We start from the raw sequence: 18,702 nt of genomic DNA, 5'->3' as shown, positions 1-18,702 counted from the left end.
ATCGTAAAAACACACTTAAAAAGCAATATCATACCCCATTTAAAACAGTAAAACACGGTGTGACCATTACAACAAGGCCAGTAGCATTGGGCCAAAAGTCAGAGCCAGTCTGTATTCAATTTCACATTAATCCAATGAATACATCAGATTATATCAACCGTATCTTAGGATGGGCCAAAAGCTTGGTCCCACATCCAGGTCTTTTGAGTTTTTTAAAACTATGAAAATGAACAAAATCTGGCTACTAGTATTAAAAAAAAACTCAAAAATCAGAACAGTAAATAAGAAGCAATACTCTGAAAACAGGGGAGTTCCAGACATGAATCAACCAGGGGCAGCTAACGACTCTGAACAAAGGATGCCCCCAGGCAGGAAGAAGCCAGGAGATGAAGCTATTCAATGCTAACTGAGGGTGATCGACTACAACATTCACACTGGCCTCCAACTGACAAAGAGTTCTTCTCTCGCCCTGGACTTTCCACAGACACAGTCTCACTTATCCAACATAAACGGGCCAGCAGAACGTTGGATAAGCAAATATGTTGGATAATAAGGAGGGATTAAGGAGAAGGCTATTAAATATAAAATTACATTATGATTTTACAAATTATTTATTTATGTATTTATTAGCGACATTTATATCCCGCCCTTCTCGCCCCGAAGGGGACTCAGGGTGGCTCACAAGTTATATAGAGTCTCACTTATCCAACATTCACTTATCCAACGTTCTGGATTATCCAATGCATTTTTATAGTCAATGTTTGCAATACATCGTGATATTTTGGTGCTAAATTCGTAAATATAGTAATTACTACATAGCATTACTGTGTATTGAGTTACAGTAGAGTCTCACTTATCCAACATTCACTTATCCAACGTTCTGGATTATCCAATGCATTTTTGTAGTCAATGTTTTCAATATATCATGATATTTTGGTGCTAAATTTGTAAATACAGTAATTACTACATCACATAAATATGTATTGAACTACTTTTTCTGTCCAATTTGTTGTCTAACATGATGTTTTGGTGCTTAATTTGTAAAATCATAACCTAATTTAATGTTTAATAGGCTTTTCCTTAATCTCTCCTTATTATCCAAGATATTTGATTATCCAACGTTCTGCCGGCCCGTTTATGTTGGATAAGTGATACTCTACTGTACATATAATATATTATTAATACAGCACAATATAAGCCTTATATACCACTATATAAGCCTAATATACCACTATATTGCAATATTATTATTAATATTACCTATGATATAAATATACAACTATAATACCATTATTATTATTATTATTATTATTATTATTATTATTATTATTATTATTATTATATTGTATTACATTATATTGTTATCAATATTATGTGGAAATAGAATCATAGAATCATAGAATATGATTCTATTTCCACATAATATTGATAATATATTGTTATCAATATTATGTGGAAATAGAATCATAGAATCATAGAATATGATTCTATTTCCACATAATATTGATAATAATATAATGTTTTCCGGGCTATATGTTCCAGAAGCATTCTCTCCTGACGTTTCGCCCACATCTATGCCAGGCATCCTCAGAGGTGGTGAGGTATATGGAGAAACTAAGCAAGGAAGGTTTAAAGTCCAGGGTGGGAGAAGAACTCTTTGTCAGTTGGAGACCAGTGTGAATGTTGTAGTTAATCACCTTGATTAGCATAGAATAGCTTCATCTCCTGGCTTCTTCCTGCCTGGGGGGCATCCTTTGTTCAGAGTCATTACCAGCCCCCTGATTGATTCCTGTCTGGAACTGCTTTGTTTTCAGAGTGTTGCTTCTTATTTGCTGTTCTGATTTTTGAGGTTTTTTTTAATACTGGCAGCCAGATTTTGTTCGAGTGCGCCATAGTTCAGGAGAGTGGGTGCCCTGGCCGCAGCCTCCACTTGCCCGGAAGTCAGTGGCAACAGAGTCCCGGGAAGACCGGCAGCGGGCGAGTAGAGTCACGGCGCGCTGCTCTCCCAAAGGCAACGTAATCCCTCCACCCGCAGCTCATTGATTGTGTTCATTGACTTCTCCGCGGGCTCCCACCTACCGCCAACAAATTAATCAGCACCTATTGAACTGCCGGATGGCTCAGACCGAAGTGCGGACACACGTACACACACACACCGATGCCCCGACGGCTGCCTGCCTTGTTAAACAAGCATCTGGCGAGAGGGTTGCGCTCCTTCCTTCCTTCCTTCCTTCTCGGCAGGAATGGCAGGCACAAGGCGCTGGGGCGCATCGGAGAGATTTCCCTTCGCGACACCCAGCAGGGAGCCGCCTGCCTGCCTTCCTTCCGCTCGGCCTCAGTCGCAAGGGCGCTGCAAACACATTCCGGCAAGGCATCCATGCGCAGGGCGCACCCGACAAAAGACATGCGGAATGTCTTCCTTCCCAGGCAACCTTTGCCCGGATTCACAGGGAGACTCCGGTCACTCCCCGTAAACCAATTCCTTTCTCAAATCTTAAAAAAAAGCAAGGTTGCTAGTTACCATAGGTCATGATGGCCATCCTATGACACGCGTGTCAGCACTGACACGCCTGGCCATTTTTGCTGACACGTTGCCACATGCAGATTGATTGGATGACTATGGCTTTTGTGGCCAAATTTGGAGTGATGTGTTCCAGTGGTTTTGTTGTTTACTCCAGGGGATTCATGCACATTACATACATACATACATACATACATACAGACAGTAGAGTCTCACTTATCCAAGCCTCACTTATCCAAGGTTCTGGATTATCCAAGCATTTTTGTAGTCAATGTTTTCAATACATCGTGATAATTTGTTGTCTAACATGATGTTTTGGTGCTTAATTTGTAAAATCATAACCTAATTTGATGTTTAATAGGCTTTTCCTTAATCCCTCCAATTATCCAAGATATTTGCTTATCCAAGCTTCTGCGGGCCCGTTTAGCTTGGATAAGTGAGACTCTACTCTGTGTATGTGTGTGTGTGTGTGTGTGTGTGTGTGTGTGTGTGTGTATATATATATATATATATATATATATATATATACACACACACACATACATACTAGCTGTGCCCAGCCACGCGTTGCTGTGGCGAAGTATGGTAGTATGGGAAATAAAGTATCTGCTTAGAACTGGATTATATGAGGCCCCTTCTACACAGCTGTATAAAATGCACACTGAAGTGGATTATATGGCAGTGTGGACTCAAGATAATCCAGTGCAAAGCAGATAATATAAGATTATAAACAGGTTATACAGCTGTGTGGAAGGGCCTTGAGTCTGCACTGCCATATAATCCAGTTAAAATCAGATAATCTGTATTTTATAGGCAGTGTGGAAGAGGCCTAAGTGAGGCCTAACTCTGCCTGTCCCCTGGGCTGAGTGGGTTGTTAAGAGACCAAGTGGGCTGAGCTTAGCCTTCTAACTGGCAGCAATTGGCTAAAAACAATTATTCCTCTCCCTCTAATTGGGACTTTATTTTTCTTTTCTTTTTGTTGTATGAACGTAGAGGCATGGATGAGGGGTTGTGCTGCCAAGTTTAGTGTTTCTGGGATGTGTAGTTTTGTTGTTTTGTCCTAGGCCGAAATTTCATTACCATTTTATATATATAGGTATTCATTCTATTATTATTCTATTATTATTGTATATTATCATTTTACTACTATTATATTATCATTATATTATTCATTATTCATGACTACACTGAAACTAGAATAGAGAGAAATCAGCGTGGAAACTGCAAGAGGTAGCATAGATTTTTGTACATGGAAATAGTGGTAATAGTTTTTGATTTATTAAATAGTTATATATTACCATTATACATTTTTGTTCTTTAAACTATACATATTGCGAAATTATGGGGTTTTTTTTCTCGAAGTGACACACCACCCAAGTCATGCTAGGTTTTTTGGTGAATTTTGACACACCAAGTGCAAAAGGTTGCCCATCATTGCCATAGGTCAACACTTTCCACATTTGGTCTTCCGGGTGTTTCAGACTCCCAAGTCCCATCATGAACAAAAGCTCTCTGAAGCTTTAGGTTCTCTTACTGCCTATTACGATCGTCAGCATAGATTTATTTCATGATACGAAATAAATCTATGCTGACGATCGTGCCATCACTGCTCAAGCAGGGAGCTTTGAAATGGTGGAACAGAAGTTCTCCGAAGCTTTAGGTTCTCTTACTGCCTATTACGATCGTCGGCATAGATTTATTTTTTGATACGAAATAAATCTATGCTGACGATTGTGCCATCACTGCTCAAGCAGGGAGCTTTGAAATGGCTGAACAGAAGCTCTCTGAAGCTTTAGGTGGTCTTACTGCCTATTACGGGGAAAACCGAGGGAAGATTCTTCACTAATAATCTAAGCCGCTGAAACTCTTGACTCTGTGGTTTAAATGACATGAATGGCATCAGGGAACCAACCGCTCTGGGCAACTTTTGGGTTTGTCTTCTGTCAAGATGTATTATTCCCAGACCCTCCAAGTCGACATAAAAGCAAGAGACACTTACCTCATACAGTAAGCAGCCCAAAGACCAGATATCCGATTTAAAATTATATCCATTTTCATGTATTCTTTCGGGGGACATATAGTAGGGTGTTCCCACTGTCAGGAGGAAAGCAAGAAAAGAAGATTATCCTTGGGTGCATGCATTATATGTTATTTGTAATACAACCAGACTACAGGAGCAAAAAAAAAAATCAAATTAAATCATTACATGGTACAAAACAAGAGCTCGGATAGATCAATACTAACATACAAGCCTGAAGAACACATTTGAGAGGTGCACCTTTGCCAAAAGCGACTCTATTTGCAACCAAAACCAACGTTTTGCTTCTGAATGGCGACGACACCACTTCAAATCTCTTTTCAAATCGAGGGATGTCATGGTGTCAACGAGTCTGCCTCCAAAATGAGGTATGCTTGGCACTACTAGCAGCTTACTTCAAGGAGTTGTAAGGGTATGGCGGTATGGCTCTGAACCCTGAACAGAATCAGACGTAGCATTAGTATAGCTCAGTGGTTCCCAACCTTTTTTTTTTACCAGGGACCACTCTCCAACGTTAGTACCAAAATAGTTACGAATCGGTTTTTGATCTACTTTAGATTCGGTTTGGTTATTTCGGGTGCAATGGATAGACCACATCAACTCTAGTTTCCGATACAGAACATGCCATCCAGTAGTCGCCAACTGCTCGCCCACATGAAACTATATTTAATAACCTAGAGCTGATGAAAAGCTGAGGGTTTCGCGAGACCAGTCGCTCTCGTTGCCACGTGGTTTTTGAGGCAACGGTGTAGTAACTAACAGTGAGACCACGAACCATTAGGTCTTGCAGACCACTGGTGTTCCACGGTTGTCATGATCTCCGATCTGTGACATCTCCGGACACAGAGCAAGCGCTGACAAAGAACAGATGCCAGCCATAAAACAGGCCAGCCATAAAACCTCAATTACCCTCTGGTATGTGAGAGCCCCTATATAAATGGGCTGCAGAGAAGATTCTGGTATTCGGTACAATCATGATGTCATGATCTCCGATCTTTGACATCTCCGGACACAGAGCAAGCGCTGACAGATGCCAGCCATAAAACAGGCCAGCCATAAAACCTCAATTACCCTCTGGTATGTGAGAGCCCCTATATAAATGGGCTGCAGAGAAGATTCTGGTATTCGGTACAATCATGATGTCATGATCTCCGATCTGTGACATCTCCGGACACAGAGCAAGCGCTGACAAAGAACAGATGCCAGCCATAAAACGGGCCAGGCATAAAACCTCAATTACCCTCTGGTATGTGAGAGCCCCTATATAAATGGGCTACAGAGAAGATTCTGGTATTCGGTACAATCATGATGTCATGATCTCCGATCTTTGACATCTCCGGACACAGAGCAAGCGCTGACAAAGAACAGATGCCAGCCATAAAACCTCAATTACCCTCTGGTATGTGAGAGCCCCTATATCAATGGGCTACAGAGAAGATTCTGGTATTCTGTACAATAAAAAAACCTGTTGGAATCTACCCAGCGTGTGTCTTGGTGCTTTCTTCTTGGGGAAGACTTACCCACAGCACAACTGGAAGAAGAGAACCTAACAACGGTCCACTGGTTTAGCTGCATCCTTTCATTGCATGGGCTGCAATCACTACCACCCTGGCATTGGGCAAGTTGGACACAACCCACCGAAGCTCTGGAGATGCTAGATTGCCTTCTTCTCCAAAGATCCAGAGTGCGGAGAAATATATCCCTCAGCTAAGCCACTGTCAGGTAGATCGTATTATTAGTAATATAAGAACAAGGGCTTTCCCGGCAGTTTCTGCCCTCCTCCGTGTAATGAAGTATGAATTTGGTTTACAGATGTTATGTTTAATTGTGTGTTTATGTTTTAAAAGGGTAAGTATCACAGTTATTGCATCTTAGCATTCTGAGGCAGGTTGCCATAGAAACGTAGGCGGAGCCAACTGTCATTTGGCAGAAGAGAGTTTGAAAAGAAAGTCAAGTCAGTCTGTGGTCAGAGAACTACAGGGAAGGTTGATTTTAGTCTGGGCTCTGGTGAAGCTCAGAGAACGCTGATCCTAAGTTAGGGGATCAGGGATAAAATAAGTTTGGTGAGTTATTTTAAGGTAGTCTGTTAGTGGAGAAAGAACTGGCGTTTTAAGAAGTTTGGAACACCTCAATATAGTTTTGCAACTGTTGAAGAAAGTGTTACTCTAAGAAGCAACATTGTAACCACTAAGCTCTGTGCCTGAAATAAACTTGTTATTGTTCTTTCAACATCCAAGCCTCTGTCACACATATTCTAAACTAAGTTACGCTACCATCTAAAGTGAATAAGAAGAAGAAAGGGAAAAAAGATTCCCCTCTGCCTGAGTTCCTTACACTCGGAAAATTATTATCCAACCCCCATCGGCTCCAATGCAAAGCTGCAATGTTTTGAGGGCATCCAAGCAAAGGAGAGAATGTGCGAGAGAGAAAGCAGAGGATGGGTGACCTTTTTGTCGAGCGAGGACCCTGCTTAACATGCCTGCCTCCGTCTCTCCCTCCGTCATGAAATGCCCGGCCGAGGTCTCTCTCCGAAGGCGGCCCTTGACCCAGGCCTGCCCCGACTGCACGGCACAGACGCCGGCTTAGGGGGCTCATTAGCCGGCCCTTCTTTTAACGAACTACACCGAGCGACACGAGGCAGGGCGGCAGAATACTAAGCGGAGACAGGACGAGACACTCGCGCCTTCAAATCTTCTGCCTCCTTAACTGTATCCTTTTGAGAAGGAGGTGGAATTCGCGGGCTCCATCGCCACTTGCCTTCCGAAAAAAACACGTCTGATTAGGACATCGCTCTCGGATCCATGTTTGAAATAAAACCTGCTCCCGCAGAAGTAATTCATTACTCGAAATCCATTTTGAAAGGCTACTCCCAGAGGTCAACGCTGAACCGTGAGGCTCAGACGCTTAAGGCTGAACATGCCCAAGTACTAAGGGAAATGCAGAATATTGCTGTACTGACTGTGATGCCTCCACAAAATATCTGAGGAGCGGAGGTTGCTTCTTGCCGCCCTGAAGTGACCCAGGCCACGTCTATTGCTCTGCTGGCTTTATCTTCCTGCTTTGTCCTCCTTTTCGCAGATCCCTCCAGAAATTGAGGGTGACTCGGCCAACCGAAAAGGGCAACCACCTTCTCCTTGCTAACCCTGAAGATTTCTATGCACTTCGTTCCAAAATTCTGCCTTTCTGTCAAGCTTCCTTGAGGAATCCAGCCTGTGGCCATGGAAAGCCAGTCTCACCTCGTTCAGGTTCAGAAAGGATCATCATGTCTTCAAAGCAGGAGGAGGAGGAAGCCATGGAGAAGGACCTGGTGGAGTACGAGCCCTGGAAGAAGATCCAGGAGGACACCTTCTCAAGTGTGTCCAGAAGCGCATGGCCAACCTGCAGACAGATCTGGGCGACGGACTGTGGCTGAAACCACATTTGAGCCAGAAGACACAACACAAGTACAAGGCCGGCCCACCTTCTGACAGATGGAGTTGGAGAACATCTCCATGGCCCTCAAGTTCTTCAAGAGGGAGAACATCAAACTCATCTTGAGTTCCTTGAGACGAAGAACATGAAGCTCTTCTATTGTAGATGGGAACCTGATGCTGATCCTGAGCTTGATCTGGACGCTGATCCTGCATTATTCCATCTCCATGCCCGTTTGGGATGAGGATGACGACGAAACCCCAAACAATGGCTGCTGGGCTGGATCCAAAACAAACAGCTTCAGTTGTCTATCACAAACTTCAGAAGAGATTGGCAGAGCGGCCGGGCACTGGGAGCTCTTGTTTCATGGGATTCATGGGATGCCAGCAAGTCTGTCAACAATGCCAGGGAGGCTGATGATGGGTTGGGCATCCCACAGGTGACCACTCCTGAAGAGACTGTGGAACCCAACATCGATGAGCACTCAATGAGCATCATGACATACCTCTTGCAGTTCCCCAAAAAGGGATGGAACGGGTTATTGCTCACTCCGCTTTCTGTAGATGGCCATGGATTTGGAAATTCTCAGTCTCACTGATATGAAGCTACTAGGCATGTCCGATCGATGAAAAAAATGTTTCAATTCTCGTTTCTAAAGTGGGGGGCGCTAGCGCTTTGATATATAAAGTATTTCCGATTTTTTCACCCAAAAATTTTGGATATTTCCGAAAATTCGTAATGATTCGAAATGTGTCTAAAATGGCGGACGCGCATGCGCAATCGCCAAAAAAAAGAAAGAAAGAAATGGGGGGGGGCTTTTACAGGGCTCTCCTGCCCTCATTTCTTGAGCTATGCTCATCAAATTTGCAATGCCCTTGCAAGTTGTGCAAAGATACTTTGAAAACTAGAAATTCCCTTGCTAAGAGAAAGAACCATGTTAGGCTGAGCTAAGCTCCCATTCAAGGTAGGTTGCAGAAACAAATTTAAAATATATATATATTTTCAAAAATATGTAAAAAAAAATGGGGGGGGGAGGGGGAAATAATGAAACATTAAGAGACAATTAGAGAATGGGCCAAGAATGGTTTGAATTACATTGCTTGTTACGCTGTGAGACAATGTCTCGGAATGCGTATCAAAAAGCAAGAACAATCCGAAATAATTCCGATATACGATTCAAAACGATTTTTTTGGACATGTCTAGAAGCTACCATTGAAAACGAGCTTTGATCAAAGCCGGACAGGAGTGTTCTTGGTGCCATGGATGAGCACATCGCGTTCCTCGTTCCGTTTCCATCTCCGTGAGCAGAACCGGCCCAACCGGGTCTCCCGTGTGCCTCTCCCGACCAAGATGGCGGCACTGTCAGCAAAGAGACGTACAGACAGATCTCCAGGCTTTTCAGGGAACAAAAAAGGCATTAATTTTTAACTAAGTGCCAAGATAAAAGACTGACAAGTCCCATCGTCTTCACGGCCTGTCCGGCATTAAGTGGGGAATCTCTTGTAATGAGCATCTTCTAGGAAAGTGCACAAGGCTTCCGATTTAATCAGCCAAGGCTCGGCAATGCATCACATCAGCCAATTTGACAAGAGGAGGCTAATCGGAGGCTATTAACCAGAACGCTCCCCCAGCCGAGAGAGAGATGGCGGGATGGCGGGAGGACAGACCGAGGAGCCAAAAACAAAGCTTTCCGGATGGAGCCCTCGGATGTGGCATTTTGCTCCACGCTCAGGTTTGGGGAGGTTCAGAGGGCATTCGGTAGGCGATGCTGTACATTCAGAATGGATCTCATTCTTCCCAGACTTTGACGTAGGATCAAATCAAATTGAAAATATGTGCCTTCGGACCACATATTTGCCCGTTTCCACCATCTAAAATGCAGCTCATAGCAACCGGGATTCATTGGTGGTCTCCCAGTGAAGTATTAACCACACCTGACCCTGCTCAGCTTCCAAGACCAGACAGGAATAGGGTGCTTCATAAAGTAGTACTGAACGGTCACTACGCAGGAGCACCTCAGCAAGCCAGAGTCCAAAAGTGGCAGGCTAAAACCTGGAACTTCAATCAGTGGCTGATGCGGGATGAAAGACTCCCTCCTGGGGACACAGAAGACGAGGCGACTTGGAGGGCGACAAACAGGATGCGCTCGGACACCACGAGATGCAGAGTCTCTGGAAAGTTGGAATAATAGTTTCATCTATGCTGACGATCATGCCATCACCGCCCAATAGCTTCCTCAGATCTACAGAGATACTCGCAGGAACACCTCAGCAAGCAAGAGTCCAAAAGTGGCAGGCTAAGACCCGGAACCTCAATCAGGGGCTGAGACTGGAGGAGAGACTCCCTCCTGGGAACACAGACTACTTACTTAAGTCAATAAATAGCTTCCTAAGAACTACAGAGATATTCGTAAAAACACCTCAGCAAGCAAGAGTCCAAAAGTGGCAGGCTAAGACCTGGAACCTCAATCAGAGGCTGAGACTGGATGAGAGACTCCCTCCTGGAGATTACTTACTTAAGTTCAATAAATAGCTTCCTAGGATCTACAGAGATATTCGTAAAAACACCTCAGCAAGCAAGAGTCCAAAAGTGGCAGGCTAAGACCCGGAACCTCAATCAGGGGCTGAGACTGGATGAGAGACTCCCTCCTGGGAACACAGATTACTTACTTAAGTTCAATAAATAGCTTCCTAGGATCTAGAGAGATATTCGTAAAAACACCTCAGCAAGCAAGAGTCCAAAAGTGGCAGGCTAAGACCCGGAACTTCAATCAGGGGTTGAGACTGGATGAGAGACTCCCTCCTGGGAACACAGACTACTTACTTAAGTCAATAAATAGCTTCCTAGGATCTAGAGAGATATTCGTAAAAACACCTCAGCAAGCAAGAGTCCAAAAGTGGCAGGCTAAGACCCGGAACCTCAATCAGGGGCTGAGACTGGATGAGAGACTCCCTCCTGGGAACACAGACTACTTACTTAAGTCAATAAATAGCTTCCTAGGATCTAGAGAGATATTCGTAAAAACACCTCAGCAAGCAAGAGTCCAAAAGTGGCAGGCTAAGACCCGGAACTTCAATCAGGGGTTGAGACTGGATGAGAGACTCCCTCCTGGGAACACAGACTACTTACTTAAGTCAATAAATAGCTTCCTAGGATCTAGAGCAGGGGTCCTCAAACTTTTAAAGCAGAGGGCCGGTCCACAATCCTTCAGACTGTGGAGGGGCCGAATTATCATTTGGAAAAAGAAAAGAAAAAAACCCGAACAAATTCCTATGCACACTGCACATGTCTTATTTGTAGTGCAAAACAACAACAACAATGAAAGAACAATACAATATTTAAAAATGAAAACAATTGTAACCAGCATAAACCTATCAGGATTTCAATGGGAAGTGTGGGCCTGCTTCTGGCCAATGAGATAGTCAAGTGAATTAGGATTGTTGTTGTTGTTGTTGTTGTGTGCCTTCAAGTCATTTCAGACTTTGGGTGAGCCTAAGTCTAAAATTATTTATTTATTCATTTACTACATTTATTTATTACATTTATATCCCGCCCTTCTCACCCCGAAGGGGACTCAGAGCAGCTGTATGTACATACAATATATTATATTATTAGCATAGCACAATATTAGCATTATATATTACTATATTGAACTATACCACTATACTGTAATATTATATGTTACTAGCTATGCCCGGCCACGCATTGCTGTGGCGTTGTCTGGTGGTGTTGGTGAGAACTTGTTGAGGTAGTGGTGGTATTGAGTGTCTGTTATATGGTTGTCTTTATGTTTAGTATGCATTTGGTTGTTTGTGTACTGTGAAAGTGGTGAGGGTAGAGGGGGGTCTATGTCCCTGTGTAGTACTGTATAGTATTTATACGTTAAGTCCATGTGTTGTGAATGCTTGGATTGTGTCCTGCTGCATAGTAGAAAGGGTTGGGCTGGATGGCCCTTAGGGGTCTCTCCAAACTCTTGGATTCTATGCTTCTATTATTATTATTATTATTATTATTATTATTATTATTATTATCATCATCATCATCATCTTCATCATTATTATGTAGAGGCTGGATGGCCATCTGTCAGGAAAATATAAGATTATAAATGGGTAATATAGCTGTGTGGAAGGGCCTTGAGTCTACATTGCCATATAATCCAGTGCAAATTAGATAATGCGTGGAAGAGGCCTAAGTGAGGCCTAACCCTGCCTGTCCCCTGGGCTGAGTAGGTTGCTAGGAGACCAAGTGGGCGGAACTTAGCCTTGTAATTGGCAGCAATTGGATAAAAACAATTATTCCTCTCCCTCTAATTAGGACTTTATTTTTCTTTCCCCTTTGTTGTATCAACCTAGAGCCGTGGATGATGGGTTGTGTTGTCAAATTTCGAGGATGGGGGGCCTGTAGTTTTGTTGTTTTGTCCGCTGCCCTGATGCCATCACTCTTTTTTATATATATATATATATATATATATATATATATATATATATATATATAGATATATAACATATAATTAATATTATTATATGGTATTATTAATATTATATTGTATAACATTATAATATTATTATCAATATTATATGTATATACAATATATTATAAAAATGATATAAAAATATTATATTATAAAACTGAGGGCGGGGGCCAGGTAAATGACCTTGGAGGGCCGCATCCGGCCCCCGGGCCTTAGTTTGGGGACCCCTGATCTAGAGAGATATTCGTAAAAACACCTCAGCAAGCAAGAGTCCAAAAGTGGCAGGCTAAGACCCGGAACCTCAATCAGGGGCTGAGACTGGATGAGAGATTCCCTTCTGGGGACACAGAAGACTTGGAAGGCGATGAACAGTGTGCTCGGGCATTACAAGATGCAGAAATGGGGCCACAGAGTGGAGTCCACGACATGCGAGTGTGGAGGAGAGCAAACCACAGACTACTGGCCACAATTTATTATTTATTTTATTTACAGTATTTATATTCCGCCCTTCTCACCCCGAAGGGGACTCAGGGCGGATTACAATGAACACATATATGGCAAACATTCAATGCCAACAGACAAACAACATTCAGTTTTAGACAGACACAGAGGCATGGTCACAATGCAACCTGTGACATGCACAATGGAGGACCTTCTCACAGCAACACCAATGGCCAGTTTCTGGTCAAAGGACTTTTAGGACAATGCCAAGTTTTGAACTTTGTGTGTGTTTTGAGCTGTATTCTCAGTTTGCTTCCGGCACGATAAACAAACGGGTTTAGGAAGCGTGCCGGGAAGGCAGCGTGGAGCGCGAGGCTGAGGCCGGTGTGCTGGGAGCGATGGGCCCCGAAGTTTCTGCTGCCAGCCTGCTGTCAGGTATTTGTTTAAATGGGCCTCACCCTGTCTTGCTTCATGAACACAGCCGGGCGGTGAAGAAATACGGAGCCAGCCTTGTAATTTGTCGTGCCGAGCCGAGACATCCGCTTGTATCTGGCGAAGAGCGTATGGGCAAATCTTTCATTTTTCTTTCATTACCCCGGCATGTACTGTCACTTAATTTTTATGTATGCAATCCTTCCTGACAAATATGATCTGCTGCCGGGTAATTCGTTTGACGTTCATTCTGTTCCTTGCTCTAATTATGGCTCCCGTTCCTGACACGGAGGCGTCTGCGCTGCCAGAGCCGGGAGTACACCTGTCAGACAAGTTGTGGGACTGCCGAATGCCCTTTTATGCCAGTCTGATGTTCGCAAATACGCGGGAGGGGGGGAGGCACGGGGAGAATTAGGTGGATCCATTTGCATAAGCCCCGCGCTCCATTCATGGGTCAGCAGCCTTGGATATGCCGGTTCAGGGCGGTTGCCAGGGCAACGCGGAAAAAAGGAAAATATCCCATATCTCGCACGGCGCATATGCATTTCCTTATCGCCGCTGATCAAAATGCAGGCCTTCGGATGCAGGGCTCTGCCATCGCGAAGCAAATAAAACAAGGCGAGTTCCTTCATGATGGGCAGGACCCACAACGAGACGTATTCTGGGTTGCCAAGCAAGGACCCTTTTCGGTGTGAAAATATCAACCAGATCCCGGGCATTCGTTTGGCATTCCAACACTCTTTGGGTTCTCGGTGGTGCGTCCCGGTCTCTTCGGGCTCCCCTCTCCTTGGCATTTACGGAGGAATATGATGAAAAAGGATGTGCAGATTTGATAAACTTTATATGTGTGGGTGTGAATGAGCTGAATCAAAGGCGAATGAATGAGAGCAAATAATTTTGGAGACACCGTTCAAGAATATTAAGGCCTGCAACGACACCGTTCAAGAATATTAAGGCCTGAAACAACACCGTTCAAAAATATTTAGGCCTGCAATGACACTGTTCAAGAATATTAAGGTCCGCAATGACACAGTTCCAAAATATTAAGGCCTGAAACAACACTGTTCAAAAATATTAAGGCCCGCAACGACACCGTTCAAGAATATAAAGGCCTGAAACAACATTGTTCAAAAATATTAAGGCCTGCAACGACACCAAAAATATTAAGGACTGCAACGACGCCGTCCAAAAATATTAAGGCCTGCAACGACACCGTTCAAGAATATTAAGGCCCGCAACGACACCGTTCAAAAATATTAAGGCCTGAAACAACACTGCTCAAAAATATCAAGGCCTGCAATGACTAACTACCTGCTTGCTGAACTGTAACTAAAAGTTGCTGACAAATTGATAAGAATTGTGACAAATGATTAATTGTTGAACTTTTGGGGGAAAAGAACTTGTCTACATTAGTCAGAGACAATGGCTTTTTTAAGCTAAGGAAATGTTCCCATTAATACAAGGCTTATGTTTGCTAACACCAATTAAGAAGAATCAACATCTGCCCGGAAACTGAGATGGAATCAACATGTTCTGGGATGGGAAAAGTCTATCAGTAATGTACAACTTTGGGACAACGTCAGAATAAATAATGCTGTATAAGAGATCTTATAACATTCCAAAAATTGTGGCAGACCACATCCATCATGCTCTATTGAAAGACATGGTGCACCTTGGAAGTGTCACCCGAAGATCTGATGGACCAAACTTTGCACACACATCCATCATGACCAACTTTAAATTCTGATACAGAATGATAGAGTTGTAGTCCGCCCAGTTCTGTGAATCCACTGACAATGGATCTGGACCAAACCTGAAACACCTACCCATCAGGACCAACTTAAAATATAGACATGGTTTTTTTGGTGGGATTGACAGCGGATGATGGGTGTTATAGTCCAACCACATCAAGTGAACCATGTGAATCCCAGTGATGACGGATCTGGACCAAATTTGGCACACGTTCCCATCCTGACCAATTTATTTATTTATTTATTTGCAGTATTTATATTCTGCCCTTCTCAGCCCAAAGGGGACTCAGGGCGGATCACATTATGTACATATAGGGCAAACATTCAATGCCCATAAACACATAGAACCAAGACAGAGACAGACGCAGAGGCAATTTAACCTTCTCTTGAGGGGATGTTCGATTCTGGCCACACTCTGATGGCACTTCCTCACTCCAACGTTGTAAATTAGTTAAACTTGCCTCCCCACTTTTATAAGTGGTACCTTATTTCCTACTTGATAGATGCAACTATCTTTCGGGTTGCTAGGTCAGCAACGAGTAGGGGCTATTTTTTTATTTTTAATTGACGGGTGCTCACCCCGCCACGGGCTGGCCTCGAACTCATGACCTCCTGGTCAGAGTGATTTATTGCAGCAGCTGTTTACCAGCCTGCGCCACAGCCCGGCTTAGACCAACTTAAAATACGAGTGGGTTTTAAGGGCGTTGACAGAGGATGGTGGGAGCTGTAGTCCATCCACATCCTGGCCACCAAGATAGCAGTACTTGGGCATAACTTCAGCAGAGTTAGCATTTCAGGCAGGTTTACCTAAGGAATGTGCAGCAGTGGTTTTAGAGCTGAAGAAGCGTCCCAGACCGAGGTCTCCCAGCTTCACAACTCCAGTAGCTGTTATGAACACATTGGCCGGCTTGATGTCTGGAAGACAGAAACAGAGAGAAACAAACAAACGGTCAAAGCCACAAGTAAAGTGTGTTGGCGCAAAGCCTCTTCCCACAGATAAACCACCATCTCCTGCCACGTGAGTCGAGAACTCTGATAACTGTGTCTGGGTTCACCGTAAGACCACGATTCAAGTTCTTAATTTGAGAAACTGCCCTATGAGATGTCCTAGCCAGGAGGGATTGTGGGAAAGGAACAGAAAAAACACAACAAAACAACCGCCTCGCCTGCCTGCCTCGCGGGGTCCGCGGTGCTGTTTACAATGGGATGAAAGGCAAACCCCTTTGATGCCGCACCGCACAAGGAATCTTGAAAGAGCCGGATTCAGCAAAACGTCTGCTCTGTCGTGCGAGGATGACAAGTTGGGGAACAGCAGCAGGACGAGCATCTGTTCTGTCGCTGCACATTTGTACGGCGCCCAAAGTGTTTCCCTTTCAGAACATTCGACGGTGCAGTTGAAAGGGGAGAAGAGGATCACAGAGGTGGAAGAGACCTCCAAGGGCCATCCAGTCCAACCACAACCAAAGCCCCTCTAACAGGTGACCATCCAGCCAAAGAAGGGGTGTTTACCAGACTCCTGAGGCAGAGAGTTCCACTGCTGAACAGCTGCTTACAGTCGGGAAGTTCTTCCTCATGTTCAGGTGAAATCTCCTTTCCTATTATTTGAGTACAAGTCTCCAAGCCTGCTCCCTCTTCCTTATGACACCTTTGTCAGAGCACGCAGTTTGGATAAGCACACATGCAGCAGAAGATCAACGAAGAATCACTGGCACCAATAACGAGGCTGAAGCCTATTTGGCTATCTATAAAAGGTTTACTAACAAACGGAAAACTCTCAAGACGATATATACAGACAGAGGGCAGAGAGGCAGAGAGCAGAGAACGAACAGATAACACAGGGAGCTATTTATAACCACCTCTGCTGTCTGATGCAATACACAGTTAACTCTTTACACACTGGCATAGTGGACAGCAGACAGTGCATGATGCAATCTCCAGCTCACATTGCATCACTATAACTCAATTACATTTAAACAACTCTATATGCAACCATTCCCACTTCAACAACCTTTTCCCATATTTATACCCGTCTCCTATCTTCTCTCCACCTTCTCTCCACCTTTCTTCTCTCCACCTTCTCACTCTCAAGTCTCCTCTCCACCTTCTCTCCTGAGCCTAAACAGACCCAGCTCTTCAAGACGCTCCTCAGAGGGATCATTCATGGTCTCCAGATCTTGGATCCTTTGAGTCGCCCTCTTCCAGCTTAAGAGTCAATGTCGCTCTTAAATCGTGGTGCCCAGAATTGGACACAGTGTGATTCCAGGTAAGGAGGTCTGACCAAAGCAGAAGAGAGAGGCACCAGGACTTCGCAGACACAAGACTCCTTTTGATGCAGCTCAAAATCCCATTGGTCTGGAGACCATGAATGATCCCTCTGAGGAGCGTCTCGAAGAGCTGTGTCCATTTAGCCTCAGAAGAGAAGGTGGAGAGGAGACATGAGAGTGAAAGATCGTCCTAAGGAAGAGGGAGCAGGCTTGGAAACCAAAACTCGGAGTAACGGGTTCGAATGACAGGGAAGGAGATTCCACCTGAACCAGGGGTCCCCAAACTAAGGCCCGGGGGCCATTTATCCGGCCCCCACAGCACAAGGGGTCTCTTCTTCTCTTCCAACCATTATTATTATTATTATTATTATTATTATTATTATTATTATTATTATTATTATTAAGATTGAGGCTGGGTGGCCATCTGTCAGGGGTGCTTTGCTTGTGCTTTCAGTGCACAAAGGCAGAAGGGGATTGGGCTCTCTTCCAACCCTCTTTTTTGTTGTTGTTGTTGTTGTTATTGCTCGGTGGCCAACTATAGTCCGGCCCTCCAACGGTCCAAAGGATCATGAACTGGCCCCCTGTTTAAAAAGTTTGGGGACCCCTGACCTGAACATTAGGAAGAACTTCCTGACTGTATGAAGAGCTCACAACCTCCGAGGATGCCTGCCATAGATTTGGGCGAAACGTCAGGAGAGAATACTTCTAGACAGCCCGGAACACAACAATTCTGTATGAAGAGCTGTTCAGCAATGGAACTCTCTGCATCAGAGTCCTTTGGAAGCTCCTTCCTTGGAAGCTTTTAAATAGAGGGATATTTTGTGCTGGATGGCCCGTGTGGTCTCTTCCAATTCTATTATTTTCTGATTTTATGTTCAACTTGTGGCCTCCCCAAGTTCGGATTTGGGGCTGATGTGTCAGAAGTCTCTCCGGAGGTCGTTCCCAGCGCTTTTGGGGGGCCCAACACCCCCCTGCCAGGGCCCTTCTAATGAACGCTGCCATCGGACTCGCCCTGAATTTCATGTTATCGCAAGCGAAGGCAGCTCATCTCCATAATCCTCCTGATCGGCTCAGAGCGAGGAGGAGGAGGAGGAGGAGAAGCCCATCTCGGCAGCCCCGCCGCCTCCAAGCACACACGGGCTGAACATCAGCCTAATTGTTTCTGAACGTAGGCGCGTACTAATTGGGACATTATACCATTATTCAGCGGAAAGAGACGGAATTAATGTTACCTCTGTGCATTACCCTGCGGGAGTGCATGTGTTCGACCGCACTGCACAACTGCACAAAGTACTTCCAAACCGTCCGTTCCGGGATGAGCCGCTTCTGCTTCTTAAAATACTGCGGAAGGAAAAAGAAAACACACGGAGGG

The 18,702-nt window shown here is 44.3% G+C and overlaps 1 protein-coding gene across 1 annotated transcript in view; it reads right to left on the bottom strand.

The window, feature by feature from the left end:
- The window catches only part of nek6 (NIMA related kinase 6), an 82,881-nt gene that overhangs the window by 17,472 nt on the left and 46,707 nt on the right, over positions 1-18,702 (bottom strand). The window contains exons 6-8 of the mRNA XM_062959498.1: positions 18,563-18,671; positions 15,874-15,981; positions 4,521-4,615 (exon numbers count right to left, since the gene is read on the bottom strand). Of these exons, the coding sequence (XP_062815568.1) occupies positions 4,521-4,615; positions 15,874-15,981; positions 18,563-18,671 (312 nt within the window). The remainder of the gene's footprint in view (positions 1-4,520; positions 4,616-15,873; positions 15,982-18,562; positions 18,672-18,702) is intronic.

This window comes from Anolis carolinensis, unplaced genomic scaffold, assembly GCF_035594765.1.
Source record: "Anolis carolinensis isolate JA03-04 unplaced genomic scaffold, rAnoCar3.1.pri scaffold_7, whole genome shotgun sequence".
Lineage (NCBI taxonomy): Eukaryota > Metazoa > Chordata > Lepidosauria > Squamata > Dactyloidae > Anolis > Anolis carolinensis.
This window is presented reverse-complemented; position numbering and strand designations above follow the sequence as displayed.